This window comes from Papio anubis, chromosome 3 (genome assembly GCF_008728515.1).
Source record: "Papio anubis isolate 15944 chromosome 3, Panubis1.0, whole genome shotgun sequence".
Classification (NCBI taxonomy): domain Eukaryota; kingdom Metazoa; phylum Chordata; class Mammalia; order Primates; family Cercopithecidae; genus Papio; species Papio anubis.
Window position 1 is genome coordinate 27,304,861 of NC_044978.1, and position 21,525 is coordinate 27,326,385.

General features: G+C 34.3%; 1 protein-coding gene across 4 annotated transcripts in view; it reads left to right on the forward strand.

Moving 5' to 3' along the window:
* The window catches only part of FSTL5 (follistatin like 5), a 795,441-nt gene that overhangs the window by 34,716 nt on the left and 739,200 nt on the right, over window positions 1-21,525 (forward strand). For all 4 annotated transcript variants that reach the window (XM_021938126.2, XM_021938127.2, XM_021938124.2 and 1 more), the window contains exon 2: window positions 17,882-18,023. In XM_021938126.2, the coding sequence (XP_021793818.2) occupies window positions 17,898-18,023 (126 nt within the window). In that variant the 5' untranslated portion in view covers window positions 17,882-17,897. The remainder of the gene's footprint in view (window positions 1-17,881; window positions 18,024-21,525) is intronic.

Here is a 21,525-nt window from a genome sequence, read left to right on the forward strand (position 1 = left end):
TACATAGGAAGATTGGGAAAAAGAAAATACCAACAGCTTTTTTCTATCTTCTTAAGCTTTCTTCTACATCTTTGATATTGGAATAATCAGGTGGAATTATTCTATTAGAATCTGTCTCAGTCCACTTAGGCTAGTATAACAAAATATCATAAGCTGGGAAGCTTATAAATGTCAATAATTTATTTCTGGAGGTTGGGAGACCTACGATTAATGCAGATCTGTTGTCTGGTGAGGGCCTACTTTGTAGTTCAGAGAAGGTGCCTTCTCCCTATGTACTCACATGGTGGAAGGGGCAAGACATCATTCTTAACCCTTTTTCATAAGGGTACTGTTCCCATTCTGAGAGCTCTGCTCTCAGGACCTAATCACCTCATCCCAAACCCACCTCCTAATATTATCACCTTGATTGTTAGGATTTCAAAGTATGAATTTGCATGAGACAGAAACATTCAGACCACAGCAAAACTTCTAGTGAAAACTTGAAAAGACTCTGGGATTTAGAAAACTTTATATCTAGACATATTACTCTACAAATATCTAAAAATACTACAGACATATTACCAGAAGTAATTATATACAATCAGAGTTTAGTTCATCATGCTGATTCTTTTTATTTATCTTTGAGAAAGGTCTTTGGACTCTATAAATTCTAAGGTGCCTTTCAAATACATGTAAAATTCTAGTTTTACATGTTTCATGAATTGGATTTATGTTGACACCAAATTAAGTTTAGCATATTAAGTATTTGCACCACAGTTTTTGAAAATCTGTACAAATAGTGAGATTTCTTTTAAAAAGAAATGTCTTTAATAATAATTCCCTTACTGAATAATTTGAATTATTTATAGGCTGTGTATTCCATAAATTAATGATCTTCCAATGTTATCATCAATTTTCTTCACCCAAGGGTTTCTGTTAGTGTATATTTAAAATAATCAAGTCAACCCTTGTTTATAAAAGATCCCATTCAGATTGGCATTTTTTTTCTTTTCTGTCTTCCAGATTTTCATAGTAATGTCTCAGTTCTATCCTTAAACTGTATATGTAATTAGTATTTTCAGTTCAAATTTGCATGTAACAAAACTCATGAATGCACATAAAAAATTACCTACTTCACTTTTATCATAAGAAAAATTTATGAGAATCCTATCATCTAAGTAACTTCGAAGAAACAAAGGTTGCAACATATATGTTGTCAACTAAATGCCTTACAAATGGTGTTTCTGGGAAACTTAAAAAAATGCTTGAATGACTTTTATTTTTGGGCTCTACCCAGTAAATAGTTAATATGTCATTCATTCTTGCCGGTCTAATAGATACAAATGAATTACAGTGTGAGCATGCCTCAGGTACACCAGCAATTTTATAACAGAACAAAACGTACTAGTTACTTTACTTAGACTTTGAGGCTACTACAAAGCATAAAATATAAAACAGTAATAAATAAAATATAAAAGGGGAAATGAAAAAGGCATAGCTTTGTAGGGGTGTGCGAGGCGTAACTGGCAAAAGTCAAGGGTTTCCGAGAAAGTAGGAAAGGTAGCCTGGAGATTTAGCTCTTAGGGAAAAATGGGAAAGAAAACTTTCCATTGCAAGTTCTTGGAAGCTGCCACAATCAAACCAGTCCCTCAATCCAGGGACTGGGATAGTACTGATTTGAGGTGGGGTAAGAAGCTGGTCAATGGTGTGGCTTAGCTAAAGCTGTGTGTTGAGAGAGGTGGATGCTTAAAAAAATCATGGCAATCAGGCAAACTGACCACTAGGCTGGTGACTGAATCTGCAGTGCTCTCAGCATAGTCAGATGGTGGAAGACAAAAGTCGCCAGTGTCAGCATGGGAAGTAGACTTAAAAACACAGACAAACACGTATCCTCTGTCCGGCACACATGCACATCCACAACCACCAAGTAAATATATAAGTGTGTAAGATTATATTCCAGAAGAAATAAAATTTTGTAAAAGCCTGAATTTTAAAAAAATGCATAATTTCCAAAAATCACAAGAAATTAAAAAATGAATCAGAATAAGTTAAATATAAAATAAGTTGGTACTTTTAAAAGACAAAATGATGTAAAATCTTGACGAAAAACATCTGTAGACATTTAAGTAAAAGTTAAATGGAGAGGCTACACATTAGATTATAAAAGGAAAAAATGAAGAATTGTAAATACTACTGGAAATTTCATCAAAATAACGTGCTAGACTCCGAAGAGAAAAAGTTTAATAAAAAGGGTATTAAAAACTACCAAATAAAAGACACATTGCCTTCAAAAGAATAATAATTAGATTAACAGGAGACATCTCATCATGTTGTAAATGCCACAAGACATTTAAAAGTGTTGGGAGAAAGTTCTAGAATTATTTACATAGCCAAGATTTTAATAAAGTTATTATTTCAACTAATAATTTTAATATTAAGGGCTAGTCAAAGACTTTAAGATACAAAGAACAAGACATGTTGCCTCTTATTGGCCCACATTGAAAAACCATAGAAAGGTTTATTTCAGCATAGAAATAACCTATCAGAAATGTATGGAATACAAGGAAAAATGGCAAGCACAGCAGTTAAGTAACTGTTGATTTTAATGGTAATAAAAATTGATTTCTTATATTTTAAAGTTAGAAGTATTATTCTTATTAATTTCATGTTTGTAAAACATTTTTAAAGCTTAACATTTTGTCTTCTTCTAAAGAAAGATACATTGAATATTTTAGACTTTGTAGGCCTCTACAAAGAGAAAAAAAGAGATATACTGAAAATGTTAACAAGCCAATATAAAGGATGAAAGAAAACAAAAGAATCAAATATATACAATAGTAAACACACTTACACAGGCACAAAAGTACTTGTAGAAATATGTCCAAATATATTAGCAAACTTAATAAATGTAAATATACTAAATTTATCTCTTAAAGATAAATTTTTGCTATAGTAAAAAACCAACTTTATACACTGCTTAAATAATAAACACGTAAAACAAATTACATGAAGGATTAAAAATAAATGCAAATCGAATATGAATTACAATGTCTGATGAAGAACTGTATGTGTTCATTCTAAAATGAATATGGAAGAGAAAAGAACCAAGAATTTTCTTATTGAATATCAAGAATTATTATCAAACTCTAGTAGTTAAAAGCTGTGGTATCTGCATAGGAATAGATAATTTAATGGAAACAGAGAATTTAGAAACATAACCACAGATACAGGTAAATCCCACATCTAACCAAAATAGAATTATAAATCATATAAATTTTCCCAAAACCATAGTTTACTTTCTACAAGAATAAAATAAAATCTTGTCATTATACTGTGCCTCAAAATTAATATCAGATCAATTAAAAATTCAAATGAAAAAATTTAGATACAAATATACAATAACATTTTTGTAAACTGAAAAAGTAGTTTTTCTCAAACATGACAGCTTTATCACAAACCATTAATTCAATGAATTGATGCATTATAATTAAAAGTTGTATATATTATAAAGTAAAAATTAGAAATATAATTAAAATTTCTTTTTTATAAGATAAAAAAATGTTCGGAAACCAAATTGATAGAAAGCTGTGTCCCCTGGGCTAGCGTCCTACATGCTTTATATGCAATTCTACTCCCTAAGGGTTGGCCTTAGCTATTTTTGTTTGCCATAGGACAATCAGTGGGCTGAATCAAACTTGCTTTTTAAAGAAAAGTAGTGAAGGTCGGGCACGGTGGTTCACGCCTGTAATCCTCGTACTCTGGGAGGCTGAGGCGGGCGAATCACGAGGTCAGGAGATCGAGACCATCCTGGCTAACACAGTGAAACCCAGTCTCTACTAAAAATACAGAAAAATTAGCCGGGTGAAGTGGCGGGCGCCTGTAGTACGAGCTACTGGAGGCTGAGGCAGGAGAATGGCGTGAACCCGGGAGGCGGAGCTTGCAGTGAGCCGAGATCCCGACATTGCACTCCAGCCTGGGTGACAGAGCGAGACTCCGTCTCAAAAAAAAAAAAAAAAAAAAAAAAGTGAAATAAAAGAAGCTTTTGAGTATGTTTTCATAGATTCTCCAGCCAGCGCTCAGTATTATTTTGACTGCTCTCTGACTGTTCAAAGGCTCATTTTGCAATAGATTATCTCATTAAAGAGACATTTCTCTCAGCCTCCACCCAGAAGAAGTCATTATGCTTTCTGGTTCTAGTCCTTGAATAGAGGAAGGGAGGTACACTTCGCTCTCAGTCTGGGCCCAACCAGTTATATTGGAAATTTTATATTCATTACCTAGAGAAGAGGAGAGAATGGAGAAAGAAAGCTGCTAAAAATTATTGGTGGTCAGGGTTACTGTGGACTTTACAGAATTACAGCGGTTCTGAAGCAGGCCATAAATGGGTTGGATGATGCTACTAAATTTTTTATACCTACCATCAGTCTAGAAACAGCATCTTGATGGAGTTGCATATAAATTCTAATTCTATGTTGGTTAAATTCAATGTAATAGCTATCTCTAAATTTAATTAGAGGTGTCATTTCAAAAGTTCACTTGTGTAAGATTCTCAGATATCATACTAGTACCAATGCCTTGTCTTTATTATCTGTTAAAAGCATTTATTTCAAAAGACACAATTTTAAGTGTTGTTATAGATATATTTTCTAAACTCATCTGAGTACTCTACCTAAATTACGGTATTTTGTGTTGACAGATTATCAAGAATTTGAAAGCTCATGGTGTAACTATGACTGGTACACATTATATATCCAATAAGCACTTTTTATTGTTATAAAACACTATGTTACTGCTTTATTTTCACCTTTCTTCAGTTTTTTTCTTCTTTCAAAATCTGATACAATTTAGTTAAAAAAAATATTTTACTTGTTGCCTCTTTTTCAAACTTGAGACACTGGTCTAAAGTAAAATGTAAGTTATATGTCTCTTGCTGAAAACAAACTCAATATCTGTTATGTTATTTGCTCATGACTTGGGTTCTGACCACTGGCTATGATTGGCCACATAACCAGATGAAATAGTTCCAATAGCTTTAGAGTTTTCTTGCAGGGTTTCAGCTCTTCCTGTCTGCTTTGGTTTAAACCACTAGGAATGTGCTCAGGTCTTCAGTTGACTGAGCTAACGTTCATCCAAAAGCATAGTTTACTCTCCACTTTCTATATGTTCTAAGAAAACATGGAGATTTTGATTCTGAGAAACTTTGTGAGAATCTTTATGGAGCAAGTAAGCATTAACCTATCTTCCCTCTTTCCCCTGCACACTAGGGTGGTCATATCTCTCCTTCCGGGATCTCTCCGGAAAATATCTTGGGCCTCAATTACTTCTACTAACTGTGGACTATTCTCAGACTCTCCATAGTATTCTGGGAATGAACTAGAATTCCTCTGAAACTTAGCTGACCCCAATGAATGGGCAAGTTTTCCCCACGGCATTTCAGTTTTAAATACAGAGGAAATTAAGTTGTTCCTTGTGCAGCACTTCATTGTTAAACAGTGACAGATTTTTTTTTCTTGTACAATAAATGTAGTTCCAGATTTAAAGAACACGGGCTGCTGGAGACCTTGGTATGGAACAGGTTGAATTTAAAAATCTGTCTGACATTGACAAAATTGCAATGATTTTTTTTTAATAGCAAATAAAATGTGTAACATAGTACCTTTGGGATTTTAAGCAAAGTCAGTCCTAAGAGTTGTATTCTTCCTTAATTTACATTTTAAGTGCTCATCAAGGTAGAAGGCAATGAGTTCAGAAGACAGAGCCTATAATAATTTTCCCTTCTCTTGAACCAGGGAAAGATCTTCAAGGTCATATCATGTATTATTACTTTCAAACTTTTAAAACATCATTTTTCCACATTACACTATGCAAACTTAGGTGTAGCTTACATACAAAGTAAGGCAATAGGCCTTTCATGGCTTACACATACGAAATGTGCAATAAAGTACATAAAGAGTGTTTAGGAGAAAAAGTAAAGCTAGGATCCATGTGATCGGGTAGTTTTAGTTTGCATGATAACATCCAGTTGCTACCTACTTTGAGAAGTAATAAAATATGTTTTCTTAACTTTCAGCTTGTATTACTATGACATATAAATGCTGTTCCTTAAATTTTTATTGAAGATAGTATTGAAAATAATATAAAAAAATTAAACATTATCAGTCTGATTATTTCTGTTTTCAGAAATTTAACATAAGAAAACTGTAGTTTTAAGAGGGAAGGTGAGTAAAGGAAAGTGGAAAAAGAAACTACAAAACCATGACTACAAAATGAAATGAAATCAGGAGAATATTGTTTGTGTTTGAAGCTAAAGGGAGGAAAGATCAAGTACAGCAGTGACCTCCAAAGAATTCAGGTGGATTAGTTAGTGGTAGAAGCAGGGAGCAAGTGGGTAGAGAATGTTAATGCAAGTGTTAAGAAAATCAGTTTATGAGCCCAGCCACAAGTAGAATCATGTCTTTTGACTTTCAACCTATTGTTCTTTCTACTATAATATGTCGCTGCTGAGTAGTAAAAGTACTTTTTCTGAACTGGTACAGTTTTGAGAAATAGAGTTAGCCCTTGAATGACACAGGGGGTAGGGTGCCAACCCTGTAAACAGTCTAAAATTCAAATATAACTTTTGACTCCCCCAAACTTAACTACTAATAATGTGCTACTGACCAGAAGCCTTACCTATACCATAAACAGTCAATTAGCATGTACTTTGTATGTTACATTATTATATGCTATATTCTTAGAGTAAAGTAAGCTGGAGAAAAGAAATGTTATTAAGAAAACCATAAGGAAGAAAAACATATTTACTATTCATTAAGTGGAAGAGGATCATTATAAAGGTCTTCATCCTTATCATCTTCATGTTGAGTAGGCTGAGGAGGAAGGAGAAGAGAGGTTTGTTTTGCTTTCTCAAGGGTAGCAGAGGTGGAAGGAAATTTGTGTATAAATGGAACCGTGCAGTTCACACCAGTCTTGTTCCAGGGTCAATATTGAAGTCACTATTTTTTTTAGATACTGTCATATATAAACAAAGCTGATACACAGTGGAGAAGAGCTAGGTGCAGCACACTGAGATAGATCACATTATTTTGGCCTCTTAGGACATCATTTTAACCAGTCATTTTACACCATGATACAGACCTCAGCTTTCAGCAAGGTGGGAGACTGATAGTCTATTCTTTGTGTAGACAATATTATTATTTTTTAGTTTTGAAAATGGACATGTACAATTAATTTCAATTGAGGCAATATATAATATACCTTTTCACTATTGAATCATGAATATATTACAATGAAATCCAGGGACCTGTTTTGAGAGGTAAAAAATGAGTCACTGTATGTTGTATTGCTTTTTTGGACCTAAATTTGGGACATTAGTATATAAGATTTGAAGTCCCAGCCTACTGTATTATTATGCAACTTAAAGAAATTTCCTGCCGGGCACGGTGGCTCAAGCCTGTAATCCCAGCACTTTGGGAGGCCGAGACGGGCAGATCACGAGGTCAGGAGATCGAGACCATCCTGGCTAACACGGTGAATCACCGTCTCTACTAAAAAATACAAAATAACTAGCTGGGCGAGGTGGCCTGCGCCTATAGTCCCAGCTACTCGGGAGGCTGAGGCAGGAGAATGGCGTGAACCCGGGAGGCGGAGCTTGCAGTGAGCTGAGATCCGGCCACTGCACTCCAGCCTGGGCGACACAGCAAGACTCTGTCTCAAAAAAAAAAAAAAGAAAAAAGAAAAAATAAATTTCCTTGGCTAAGTTTTATTAAAGGTTTACTCTGTTTCAAAGTTGTGAAAAATGCTTTAAAGTATATATGCTATACTATATATAACCATCTCTGTATAGCTATAATTAAAAACATCTATATGTTTATATATCTATATATCAATAACTAAATGTATATTTATATACAAATTCAAATTTATGTATTCATATATAACTGTAACTGTAACCATCTCTATATATAACTAGAACCATAACTATATATAACCATACTCTCAGTGAACATCATTGTGAGAAATCAAATGTATGAACCAAAAACTCCAAAACTTGTACTCAAATAAATGATTCTATAAAGATGGTTACTATGATGTCCTTTCAGTTGACTTTAGAAATTCGAGTGAGTAAAAAAAAGAATTTTACTATTCTTCACAGAGACATAGCTGTTAAAAAATTTCTTAGACACTAAGCACTTGTACGTGTGTGTTCTTTCTTTCCATAGTGAAGAGGTTACTGTTGGGTATGCCGTAGTATTTTTAAAAATACTATGCTAGGAATAAGAGACAGCTGTATTCTAGACCCACATTTTATCATAAGCATACTGTTAACCTCACTTTTTGTGATAACTACAACTTAATTTCACTTCACAGTCAATTCAAATATTTTCTATTATATAAAGAATAACAAAAATCACTTAATGTATACCTATTATTTCAAATTAATTGCACTGGTTCTCATTTACTTCAAATATTAAAAGAAGGGGTTGGACTAGGTCTCTAGTATGGTTTTCAGTTTGGTTCTCTTGTGTTCTATGTTGTATTATGTTGTTCTTAAACATTTTGCTTTAAAATGTGGTTTTGTGTACCAGAGGAGTTAATATAACTACAAAATAGTTTTTCAAGGTGTGGATGGTTTTGGACAACCAATATTTACCACATAACATGCTTCTAATAATGTGGAGCTTCCGTAAGTACCATTTGTTTAAAGCAGAGTATAAACATTTCCTTTTGGCCGGGCATGGTGGCTCACGCCTGTAATCCCAGCACTTTGGGAGGCTGAGGAGGGCAGATCACGAGGCCAGGAGTTCGAGACCATCCTGGCTAACACGATGAGATCCCGTCTTTACTAAAAATACAAAAAAATTAGCCGGGTGTGGTGGCGGGTGCCTGTAGTCGCAGCTACTCAGGAGGCCGAGGCAGGAGAATGGCGTGAACCCAAGAGGTGGAGCTTGCAGTGAGCCAAGATCGCACCACTGCACTCCAGCCTGGGTGACAGAGCAAGACTCTGTCTCAAAACAAAACAAATAAACAAAATTTCTTTTTGAAACAAAAAGAATGGAACTAACAGTGATACTGTCGCCTAATGCAAGCTCAAATTCCTATACATTTTACATCTCAGTATTTCTAAAATAGCAATGTAATTATTTTATCTACATTTAGCCTCAAATTAAGCTGGTGATTGAAAGGTATAATTGATTACAATTTGGAAAGTTTTTTCCTCCAAATTAATGACTGAGATGCAACTGAAAAAAAGTTTCTCCTTTTTTGAAAGGGTAAAATTAAATTAACGGTCATAATTCTTTTTATTTATCATTTAAAATTCTATTCTTATCCCACATACTAAGAAAAAAAGTATACTGAGTATGTTGTAATCTTTCAACATAGAGCACTGCATTGAAAAATGTTGGATATTTTCACAGTATGGACCAAGAAGACAAATAATTTAAAACTAAAGACGGAGGATACTAGAGCCTGGGAAGGGTAGGGATAAGCCGGGACAGGGAGTGATTTGGTAAAGGACATAAAATTAGAGCCAGGTGGGAGGAATAAGTTCTAGTGTACTATAGCACTGTAAGATGATTACAGTTAACAGTAATATATTACATAGTTTCAAACAGCTAGAAGGAAGTTATTGAATATTCTCAACACAAGGAAATGAATGTTTAAGGTGATGGATATGCAACTCACCCTGATCTAATCATTCTACATTGATATTAATATTATGCCTATACATTAAAAATGTACCCAGGTACAATTATTGTCCTAATTTAAAGCAAAAAGTCCTCTGTAAAAAAGAACTGAAAAAATTACCATGTTTGCCTGTGTTTTCATATAGATTTGGAAGGCCTTTCACATACAATCTGGACATAGCAGTCACATAGCTATTTGCATTCATCATCACAGCATTTGTTTATCTTGTGTCTTTACTTACCTTGATCTAAAGCAAATGTAAGTGAAATGTTCCCTCTTCCAGAAGTATTTGGTATGAATAATTAGTTGTTTTTTCCTGTGTAGATAGTTCTTGTACAGGAAGTATCTTTTTAACTGCATCATTGTGTGCACCTTTTTTTCCTTTTTTTTTTTTTTTTTTTTTTTTTTTTAAGAGAGAGAGGATCTCACTCTGTTGCCCAGGCTGGAGTGCAATGGTATGATCATGGCTCACTGCAGCCTCAAACTTCTGGGCTCAAGCAATCTACCCACCTAAGTCTCCCAAGTAGAGTAGCTAGGACTATAGGTGCACACCTACATGTCTGGCTAATTTTAATGTATTTTTTAGAGAGGGGGTCTTGCTATATTGTCCAGGCTGGTCTTTAACTTGAACTTCTGGCCTCAGGAGTTTCTCTCACCTTGTATGTGTGACTTAAAAGTAGTATTAAATAACCAGAATGAATCAGATTTTATTATAGTCAGCCTTGCTACTAACTTTTTAAAATTGGACATTTCATATCTCTATAAGCTTTTATTTTTCTTTATGGTAGTCATATATAGGCAATAATACTTATTGAAGATATTTTTGGAGAATTAAATACCATCTGGTACCATCCTACTATATCTAATAGGATATATAGGATCTGTTTTTCCTTTCTTGCTCTTCCTTATGGATATACAACATGAAAGGGAGTAATTCCTTGTTTTTGTTGTAAATCATGCTGGTTAGAAAAAAGTATTTGCACCTGGTACAATGATGTGGCACATCCATTGCTCTGATGAGGAGAATGTGCTGCTGAATGGAGAAAATCCACTTCTCTGAAAGAGGGAATCCATTACTCTTATAAAACTGGACTTTTCTCATGCACTTTGGGAGGCCTAGGCAGGCAGATCATGAGGTCAGGAGATAAAGACCATCCTGGCCAACCCCGTCTCTACTAAAAATACAAAAAAGTAGCCAGGTATGATGGCGGGCGCCTGTAGTCCCAGCTACTCTGGAGGCTGAGGCAGGAGAATGACGTGAACACGGCAGGCTGAGCTTGTAGTGAGTGGAGATTGCACCACTGCACTCCAGCCTGGGCAACAGAGTGAGACTCCGTCTCAAAAAAAAAAAAAAAAACTAGACTCTTTGGAGAATGCTTTTTCCTAAGAAAAATATTAAATTAGAATTCAACCACAGAGTTCACAGTAGTAGGTGTGAAGTTAAAGTGTCTCAATAGATGAAAATAACTGCTACAACAAACAGACTTGCCTGATAGATGTTAGGGAAGCCACTCTGGTCCTTCCAATTCCGGTTAAGATAAGGAATAAAAAGTTTTTCTGTCCCGACAAGGGAGGTTTTCCAAAAGAACTTCCCATTTAAAGACTAGTTTTGATCGAAGTGTAAAAGAAAAAGCTTTCTGTGATAATTGCAACTTAATTTTTCGACTCACTTCAGTCAATTCAAACATTTTCAATTACATAAAGAATAATAAAAATCACTTAATGTATACCTACTATTTCAAATTAATTTTTATCATTAATTTATTCATTATTTTATTTACCCAAAAATATTTATTGAGATTATACTGTGGGCCAAGTACCACTTTAATTTACAGAAATGATTAACATAGTTCTGTCTTTACTGAGTTAATTTTGTGGTTGGATACAGAGAATAAACAAGTAAGCCAATAGCCATGTAGCAATTCAGATGATGAGGAGAGCTATGGCTTCCAGTCATTCCATTTGAATAAAATTTTTCATCTATTATTTTTCTAAATTTACCATTTCACTATTCTTATTTTATAGAAATACATACCGCGTTTTAACTAAACTTGCCTGACGGCATAGTCTTTGAACCTCTTCTCCTCTCTAATCACATCCTCCTCCTATCTCACACCTAGACTGGGTGATTTATAAATGCTAAGAACCCCAAACAGGTATCTCTAGCCCATATCTCTTTGCTAAACTGCAGGTTCCTATATCCCAATGCTTAGTTAATATCTCCATTTGGTCTAACAAAAGGCACCTCCAAAAGGAAAATGCCATTTGCTCTCTCAAACCTGTTCTTCCTCCTTTCTCTTCTCCAGCTTGATAAACCTAATCAGATGGAATAATCCAGTACAGGTGCTACACTATATTGGCTTGTAAATTCCCTCTTACAGATAGGACCCACCGAGGCTAATCGGTTTTACTTAGGTTGCACAGTAAGACCCAAGGCAAGTTAGAAGTCAGTTTTCCTGTCTCATAGAATTCTAGGATACCAGAAAAGAAAAAAGGCACTAGTGAGCATTTATAGCTCTTTTCTGCTACATAATAGAGCTAGAAGTCTGTGGAATGTAAGAAACTTGCTAGACTGTGGGTACTAGTTTAGTACATCTAAACTACTTTCTTCTACATCTTTGTAAGAATGATAGCCTTCCTAAAAGCAATAGCCACGGTGCAAGGTGCAGTCATAAGGGAGATACAGAAGAATTGCAGCAGAGAACAGAAAGCCTGGGTAATGTTAAGGAAGGTCTCACAAAGAATTGGGTTGGAGTTACCTCTGGAAAGACCCACAGGAGTTTTCTAGGACGGGGTGAGGAGTTTTCCATTACGGAGTTGGGGCAGGGTAAGTAAGGCTGCGAGGCCTGCCGTACTGATGTCTCCCTTGTGTGAAGCCCCGCGGGCCCTCTTCCCTTGCACTTTCCTGCATCAGCCCCTAACTCTTACAAGCAACTGGTCCTACAGGATAGCAGCAGACCACCAGATGGCTACAAGTTCCTGATATCTAGTACTACCTGGAAAAGAGAACGAAAGTCCCTTATTTCTGACGTAGCACCTCCCCCACCTCCACCCCCAATCTCCAGCCAATTAGCACCAAAAGCCCAAGAAGCTATTAGTTACAAATTCCCGCCTGGGGGTGGGAGTTGGGTGGCAGGGGGCAGGGACTTCTCTGAGGTCTTGCATGCACAGCTAAGCTCAAGATTTAACTTATAGTAACCCTTTCCTCATTTTAGTAGTAAAAAGCCCACACCTACGTGGAGATTTTATATGCTAATGGTACATGCGAAGAGCATGTAGATACTGAGCGCATGGGCCAATTAGAGGTCAGCCTTTGCACACGTTGCCTCACCAGTATTTTATGAATATTCACGTACAGCCCCCATACAAGAAATTCCTTCTAAGGCACTAGATGCAGCCTCACCCTTTGAGCAGCCTGCTCTGCATCTCACAGTGCACTGCTGCTTTGCGATAAACTTCTTTGCATACTCTTACTTTGAACTTGCTCTCAAAGTCTTTTGTGCCATGAAGTCAAGAACCCAAGATGGCCCACTCGCAACAGAGGGAGAGGCAGGTGAGGATACTTAACCTCTCTGCAACGATTGATAATGTTGGAGATTTTGCTTCATCTTGACACTCTTTTCATTCAAAGGCATGCTACGACAGTTTTCTACTCCATCTCAAATGCTGCATTTTATTCTTAAGGCAAAGCTTCGATGGTCTTAGTTTTCCAAGTGATTAGAAGTGACATTCTGGAGAATAGGTAAACAAATCAAAATCCCTCAAATTTGAATCTACTAAATAACATAATTAGTCTAAATCCTACCCCCCTGCAAGCAGCATGGCATGATTTGCCAGGCGGAGAAAATACAAATGGCTTGATTCAAAGAAACATATTATATTTTGAAGACGAGAGATCTCTGCCCACCCCCTCACCATTTTAAAGTCTCACTTTGTTAGATCTGAAGTTAGGCAGATATTTTTTAGATACGCATGCATTTTGTTTTCTTCAAGTTAATAATGAGGTTGTTTTCTGATGCTTTCCTGTGAACATGGGGGTTACAAGGAAAAGTCACAGGATCATTATTGCACCATCTGTTCCAGCTGGTTTGTTTTAGTCACGTGCTTTTCAGTGTTCTCAGTGAGCTGTCAACAAACTGCCAATTAATTCTGAAAACCTAACAGGTTGTCAGAGGTTACTATACTGAAAAAGTGAGATTACGACACTGTTTATCATGGGATTGATTACTGCTGATTTACAAACAATTTCCAGAACACTTTCTGTGGATGAGTGAACTTTTAAAGATATAATAATGATATCTTTGGATTCTGTATCTAAAGAGAAATAAAAAGATGATCATGATTCTCTGAGCATACATCGAGAAGAGCCATTCTTTTTATTTTGGTTACTGTTTGATAACTATATAATTGGATTCAATTGGTTTTCTTAGTGATATTTCAAAGAAGAAAAAAATTACAAGGTCGTTGTTTACAAAAGATGAGCACAGAAACTAGGTTTTGTTCTTTCTCTGGTCTTTTTTGGCTGTTACCTCTATACGACTGAGCTCAAATGCCTATGTGTAATAGAAATCAGAGTTTTCCTAAGGAAAACTGACTTCTGACTATCTGACTTTTAGTATTAGTTCTGTTTAGTTTTATTTGTGATATCAGTAAATCAATCCAGCGGTGTGATAAATTTTGCTGAGGCAAAGCATATATGTATATTTATTTTTGTGTAACTTTGTATTACTGAGAGATTTGGGACTTGGACATCAGGATTATCAATGAAAACAATTAATTATGGTTAATCATATAAGAAATGTAGATGAAAATAGCACAAATAGGTTGCATATACGGCCTTGAAGATTCACATACTGACTTATTTTTATTGACTTTTAGTGAAATGTAAGGCAGATATTTCTAGCTGATTGCCTTTGGGCAGATAAAATATTTCAGGATAATGTTGATCTAAGTCTGAATGCATGGAATCTAATAGAAGCTTTATAAGATTTTTAGTAACCTATTAAAATTCATTGTTAATTTGCTCTATATTTTATAATGCGTGAAATATTTGTAGTCATATAGAATATGTGTGTGTGTGTGTGCACGTCTGTGTGTGTGTCTGTGTCCACACACAAAAAGAAAGATGAGAGGGAAGAAGAGAAAGAGAAAATGAGAGGGAGGGCAGAGAAAGAGAAATCTTAAGTGAGCACTTTAAAGAGATTTCTAACCTCACTTGTACGCAGAGTCCGCATGGAAGGAAGTTGTTTTCATGCCCCTTTCTTGACTCTCCTGGTGGACAACAGAAGCAGCAGATGTATTCAGAACCTTGTGGAAAATATCTCCTAACTTGAGCTGGTCCTTTTTGCTTTATTCTTGGCTCTATCTTGGATTTAATATCTTCCATCCAGATGTCTTATAAACAAATATTCACCTCTGAGAAAAGGATTAGGCTATACATCAAAATGACAAAAAAAAGGGGGGGAGGACAGGTTGCAAATGAAAATATTTAGTTTGCTCAGGTTAGTTTTCAGAAGCTTTGTGGCATCATTGGAAATAGGAATTGCATTAAACATTATCAGAATGTAAGGAAACGTGATCTTTATTTTATCCTTGAGTGCAGAACATTTATGCATTCGTTTATTGTTCAGTAGGTGCCAGGCTGTTTCCTAGGCCCAGGAGATATAATGCTGAAGAAAACAAAAATAAAAGCAAACTATTTCCTGCATTAACAAAGTTTGGAGAAAAAAAAAGATATATAATCTAATGGAGAAGACCAACATTTTTCAAATAATCATGGTTATGATTTATAATTACATCCCTGAAATGAAGGAAGATTGATCTATGGGAATAAGTAACTAGAACAAGTCACTCAAGGAAGAGATTCTTGAGAGAGATGTCTGATGTGTGAAAGTTTTTTGGTGATAAATGGGGCAGGGGGAAAGGGCATTATTTCCAGTGGAGAAAATACCTTACCAAAGCCTTATAACAGAGACAGGCAAAATAAGTTAAAAAAACTGAATGAAGTTTAGTGTCACAGGAGAGGATATCTAGAGGGAGAGAGAAAAACATAGAGCCCCGACACTGGGAACTTGTCAGCTAGGTCAGGGATTTTGGTTTTTATCTTAAAAGTACATGAAAATATGCTAAAGTTATTATTGAGTACAATTAACATGATCACTCAGGCTCTCGTGTGGAAAGTGGACTTAAGATGCATATATAGAAATTTGGAAGACTAACAAGGATGTGGTTAGGGCAGTTTAGGTGAGAAGTGTCTTGACAGCTTGCAGTAGAGTGAGGACAGTCAATATGGAGAGGAAGCAAAGTTTAGGAATATATTTAGAAGGTAGATATAAAAGAATTTAGTGACGAGTTTAGAGGGTAAACAAGAGATATCAAAGAGGTTTCCTTGGTTTCTGATTTAAGTACACAGATGAATGAAAATTTGGGAAAGTGTGGTGTTACGGGAGGGTGTGCGTACTATGAAGGGCTGTTTTTGAAACATGAAGGTGGAACTGTTGAGTAAGCAAGCTATACCATTCTAGAGGTTGAATGTGAAGCAATATAAATATAATTAAGACCAGAGATGATGTTAAGATAACCTGGGCTGAATGAATGAAACAGGAATATAGGTGGCTAGCAATGAGATTTGATAATCCACAATATTTAATGGCAAAATAAAGCAGTAGGCTGAACCTACTAAAGTACTGAGGAATTTTCACAAAATCTACAGAAACAGAAGAGAGAAATGTTATAAATACCAAAGAAAGTGACAATTTCTTCCAAAAAAAAAAAAAAAAAAAGGAATGGCCAGCATATGTCTTGTAAGAGTGCATTAGGAATGCCCACTGGTGTGTGTTTGTGTGTGTGTGTGTGTGTGTGTGATTGTGCTGGTTAGCTTTGAGAAAGCTAAAAGTCAGTTTAATGGCCTGATGAGGTCAGAAGCATAACTGAGTGGACTAGGGTAAAAAAATGGATGGAAGGATGTATATAACTATTCCAGAAATTCAAAAAGTAGAAGAGAGAAATTACTTTAAAACATAGGCCATTTACATCTGTCTAAAGATGGAAGAAAATAATTGAGAAAGGGAGTTGAAAATTCAGTCAAGAACCAGACTCAGTGGCTCATGCCTGTCACCTCAGTGCTTTGGGAGGCCACGGCAGGAGAAGCACTTGACACACCAGGAGTTCAAGACTAGCCTGGACAAGATAGTGAGACCCTGTCTCTGAAAAGTAAAAATAAAACATTAACTGGGTCTGATGGTACACACTTGCCATTCTACCTACTGGGGAGGCTGAGATAGGAGGGTCATTTATGGTGCCATTGCACTCAAGCCTTTGAAGCAAAGTAAGACCCTGTCTCTAAAACAAACCCGAAATACAGCATAGAGCAATGTTAATCAATTGATTACGTTTCTCAAGGAGTCAGACATAACAGATTGACTTTGACAGAAGAAAAACTCCTCTCTGTCACAGTAAGGAAGGAGGTGTGTTGGCGAAAGTGATAAAGCAGGAAATACGTGAACTCAAAGTTTAGATTTGTATGTTTAGAAAGGACTTAGTATTTATACAATAATAAGTTTATGCCATTTTACAACTTATTTATATACAAAAACGTAGAAAGGCTGAAGTAGACATAACGCTTTTAGTTTAAAGCACTTGTAAAGCAATTTTCTAGGAAATGCCTTTTTAAATACTGAAAAAGTACATTAGTAACTAAATATAATCCACCTGCATAGCTTCTGTTGTCCTCAGTTAATTTATTAAGTACTGCCTATCATAGACTATCTTATTAACTTCTCATCAATATTTACCAGTGAATTATAATAACTATGTCTATTAATATTTGTTCATCAAACATACTCAAATAAAAGTTCAATATTTATATATTAATAATTGTATTCTGTACAGATAATTAGAAAATTAAGTATAATGCAATATTTTCTCTATTTCCCCTTTTCTTTCAACCTTTTTTTATTAACTCTTTTCTTACCACATTTTTATCAGTCCCTATATTTCTTCTTATTTCATATTTTGTCTGAATAAAAAAAGTATTTGTTATGATCAAAGGAATAATCTGTATTTGGAGATACTTACTTTTCATTTCCCTTGGCAACTACCAGCAAGTTTTCATTAGGTTAATGGAGATTTATATGTGATATTAAATATTTCATGATACATGTTTTTCAATATATAATTCATTTTCTCTGATTCCTTGCAATTTTAATTTTGACAGGTGAAAAGCAGTAAGGATGTTTAAGTGCTGCTCAGTTGTCTTGGTTCTTGGATTCATTTTTCTGGAATCGGAAGGAAGGCCAACAAAAGAAGGAGGATATGGCCTTAAATCCTATCAGCCTCTAATGAGATTGCGACATAAGGTACAGTCAATATTCTGCATCTGCTCGTAGTGCCTGCCAATTATAAACTAAGCTATTCGTTTTCTGGTTTATTATTCACTTAGGTGCACTTATTTGAGAATATACTTTCAGTAGTTTCCATATGATTTTTAAAATGCACATTTTAATACATGAAATAGCAGTAAATTTGGAAATTTACAATTTCGAGATCTACTTCTTAACAAAGAATAGAGATGGACCATTAAAAACATAATTATTAGAATTTACATAGAATAATACTAATAAATTTATAAAGAAGTAAATATAAAACCCAATCTACCAGATAATTTATATTACTCCCATATTAATTGTGATTTTAGAAGATTTTAAACTAAATAAATGTTATGTCCTATGTTTCGCTTTGTTATAAGATAAACACAAAGTTATCTACACCGTCTGAAGATATATAGGTTGGCAAAGGATTTGTTTCCATAGAAATTATTAGAAAATTTCATAATATGGGGTTTTCTAATGTTGGACAAATACTCCACTTTTTATGTTAAATGTTTTGAAGTATAAAATAAACTGATATTTAGGCATATAATAAATTATAAACATTAAATACTTATGATAAATTAAGCTAGTGTTTTATTTTAATAGCAGTCCATGATACTGAAAATAATATTCTAAACTTTTTATTAAATCACATAACATTTTATAATACATTTTTGAGTTTTAAGAAAGTAGGAAAAAACATCAAAAATAACATACTAATTATGGGAGAAAACTTTATATATCAGTAACATTTCTTATTCAACTTGTCTATAAGAAAGACTTTTGAAATAAACAAATAGATTTTTTTTTTTCCTTTGGAATTAATATATGCATTTACGCTGCATATATTTTTGCTGAAATTATTTTGTAAGTATCAAATATTTTGATAAAATAGCCAATCTTTACTGGGACTTTTGTGTACCAGACATTAAGCTAAGCTCTTCAATGTATTATCTGATTTAATCTTCAAAACAATCTTATGAAGAAGTAACTATTTTCATTTTATAGGCAATAAATTAAGTCATAGAAGGGTGAAGGAATTTTCTAAATGCACACATTTATTAAATATATTAATTGGCACAAAATGAAGGATAGATTTGATAGCCAACAAAAAAGGAAGTATAATGTAAAAATATACTTTAATGTCAAAATCATTGTAAAAATTCAGTTACATGTGAAAATAAATAAGTTTTTAAAGTTTCTAGTCTTGACACATGCAATTGGAGAATTGCCCTTGACCTACCACTTTTCAATTATCATTGCTTTCTCCTACCTCATGGACTAATAATCAGTTTTATCCCCAGCCGAAGTTTAGAAATAAATAATCTAATGTTCTCAGAACACATTATCAATACAGCAATTTGGTACATATTTTTATGTACCCATTGAATATTTATTCTGTGCTGTTTGTCTGCCCTAAGTTATATGTCTTGAAATGAGGAATTATGCTTTACTTTCACATCCTTTTATTTCTGGTGCCATGAACATAAAAGACACTGTTTAATTAAGTCAATGGCGGAAAAATGACAGGTAGAATGCATGATGATGCTTTTCTGATTATTCTCTTGCTAAATATCATACCACTGGTTTTAATGTGTTAGTATATACATTTATAAACAAACTATTTTCTATTGAGTTTGGATGCTAAAGAAAAACTTAAGTGTTGAGATTTAGTAAAGCTTTAAAGAAATAACACACTGAGTTAAACTTGTTTGAGAAGTGGTAATACCTACCAAAAATCATGTAAGTCACCTTCTACTCTTTTATGTATCTACATGTCTTTACCACTAAATCGTTAGAAATAATATGTGACTGTTGGCTTTAAAAGCAGAGACAGAGAATGCCTGTTCATACCTAACTTTCAAACAACTTTGAACAGAGATGAGATTTGGTGAATGTGTGTGTGTCTGTTTGTGTGAGAAAGTGGATGTTTCACAGGAATGACTAGGAATCCTGGGTTGTAGAAGTCCCTGTAAAAACCCCATCTGATACTTTGTACTCATTGTCAACCCTCATATTCAGCCCTCAGGAATTACCTTCTTTTCGCTGACACCTTGAGGATTGTATTAGAGCTTTTATTTTTGTTTGTGTCAGTCAAGACCAGGATCCCAGAAATTCCTGGCCTTCCTTTTCCCACTGATTCCCATTATGAACCCATTGGGTTCATACATCACCTTATTGGTGAGACCTTACCAAACCCTGATTGAAAATGGAAAGCCAAAAACATTCCCTATCAATTTCTTTGATTTGTTTTCGTCCACAAAACTCAACGCCATTTGTCAAGACATATATTTTACTTATTTTTTAGTTTGTTGGATGTTTTCTTTCATTAGGATGTGAACTACTTTTCATCTTGCTCCAGAACAAGGATAGTATTGGGCACATGGTATAGGTTCAATAAATATATGGCGAATGAATGACTTTATCAGATGGCTATAATAAGACTGAAAACAAGATAACATGTGTATCATATATACATATATATTTTTTTATTTATATAGTTATTAATTAAAATAAGTAAAATTTCTTATTTATCAGAATAAAGTCAACAGAATACTTCAAATTTTTAAAATAAATTATTTTAATAGCATCATATAAATTAATTTTCTCCTATTCATTATTTTTAACCTGTATGATTTATTTAAATTGCAAAAATGTACATATTTATATTTTTAAGACAAATAATGCAAAATCCATTTGGATTAGATTTTGCTAATGTTAAATATTACTTATAGACTAGAAAAGTATGAAATAAATAATACACAAAATAGATCTCCAGGTCTGATAAATCATGTTTTACATTTTTCCTAGAAGAATGTAAGTACTTTGAATCTAAACGAATAGAAAGAGAGCTCATTTTTACCAAATACTTGTGTGGCAGCCATATAATGAATCCAATTTTGGAATCGAAAAGGAAAATATGAGACCTGTTTATCAGATTACATTGAAATATTGTAGATACAAATATAAACATATGCAGGCATATCATTTACAACTATAAACATAAATGTAATTGAAAATTTGTATCTTGAAATAAAAATGAATGATACAACAATGTATCATGCTAATTATAGAAGTCTTACTTATAATCCACAGATAAGAGAGGAAGCCAATCATATGTTTTATCCCATGTGTTTACTCAACAAGCATGTATGGAATGTCGTATGTTGGAATTCATTCACTCTCTAGATTTGTAAAATGCAATTACCAAATCCAAATTCCAAAAGAGGATTTTATTTACCACTTTAACTTAAACATTGCATACTCATATCATGCTAGGTGGTTTTATATACATTAATTGTTATAATTTATGTAATAATCCTGGGATGTAGGGAATATTATTCCTGTTTATTCACGTGACATTATTAAAACCCAGAGAGGTAAAGTAACTTTCCCAAGGACAAGAGAAAACGACAGAACTAATGAGATCATTAAAGGCAGGTAAAAGCAAAGGTAGGACAGACATAGGGAAGAAAAGGCCAGAAAAGAA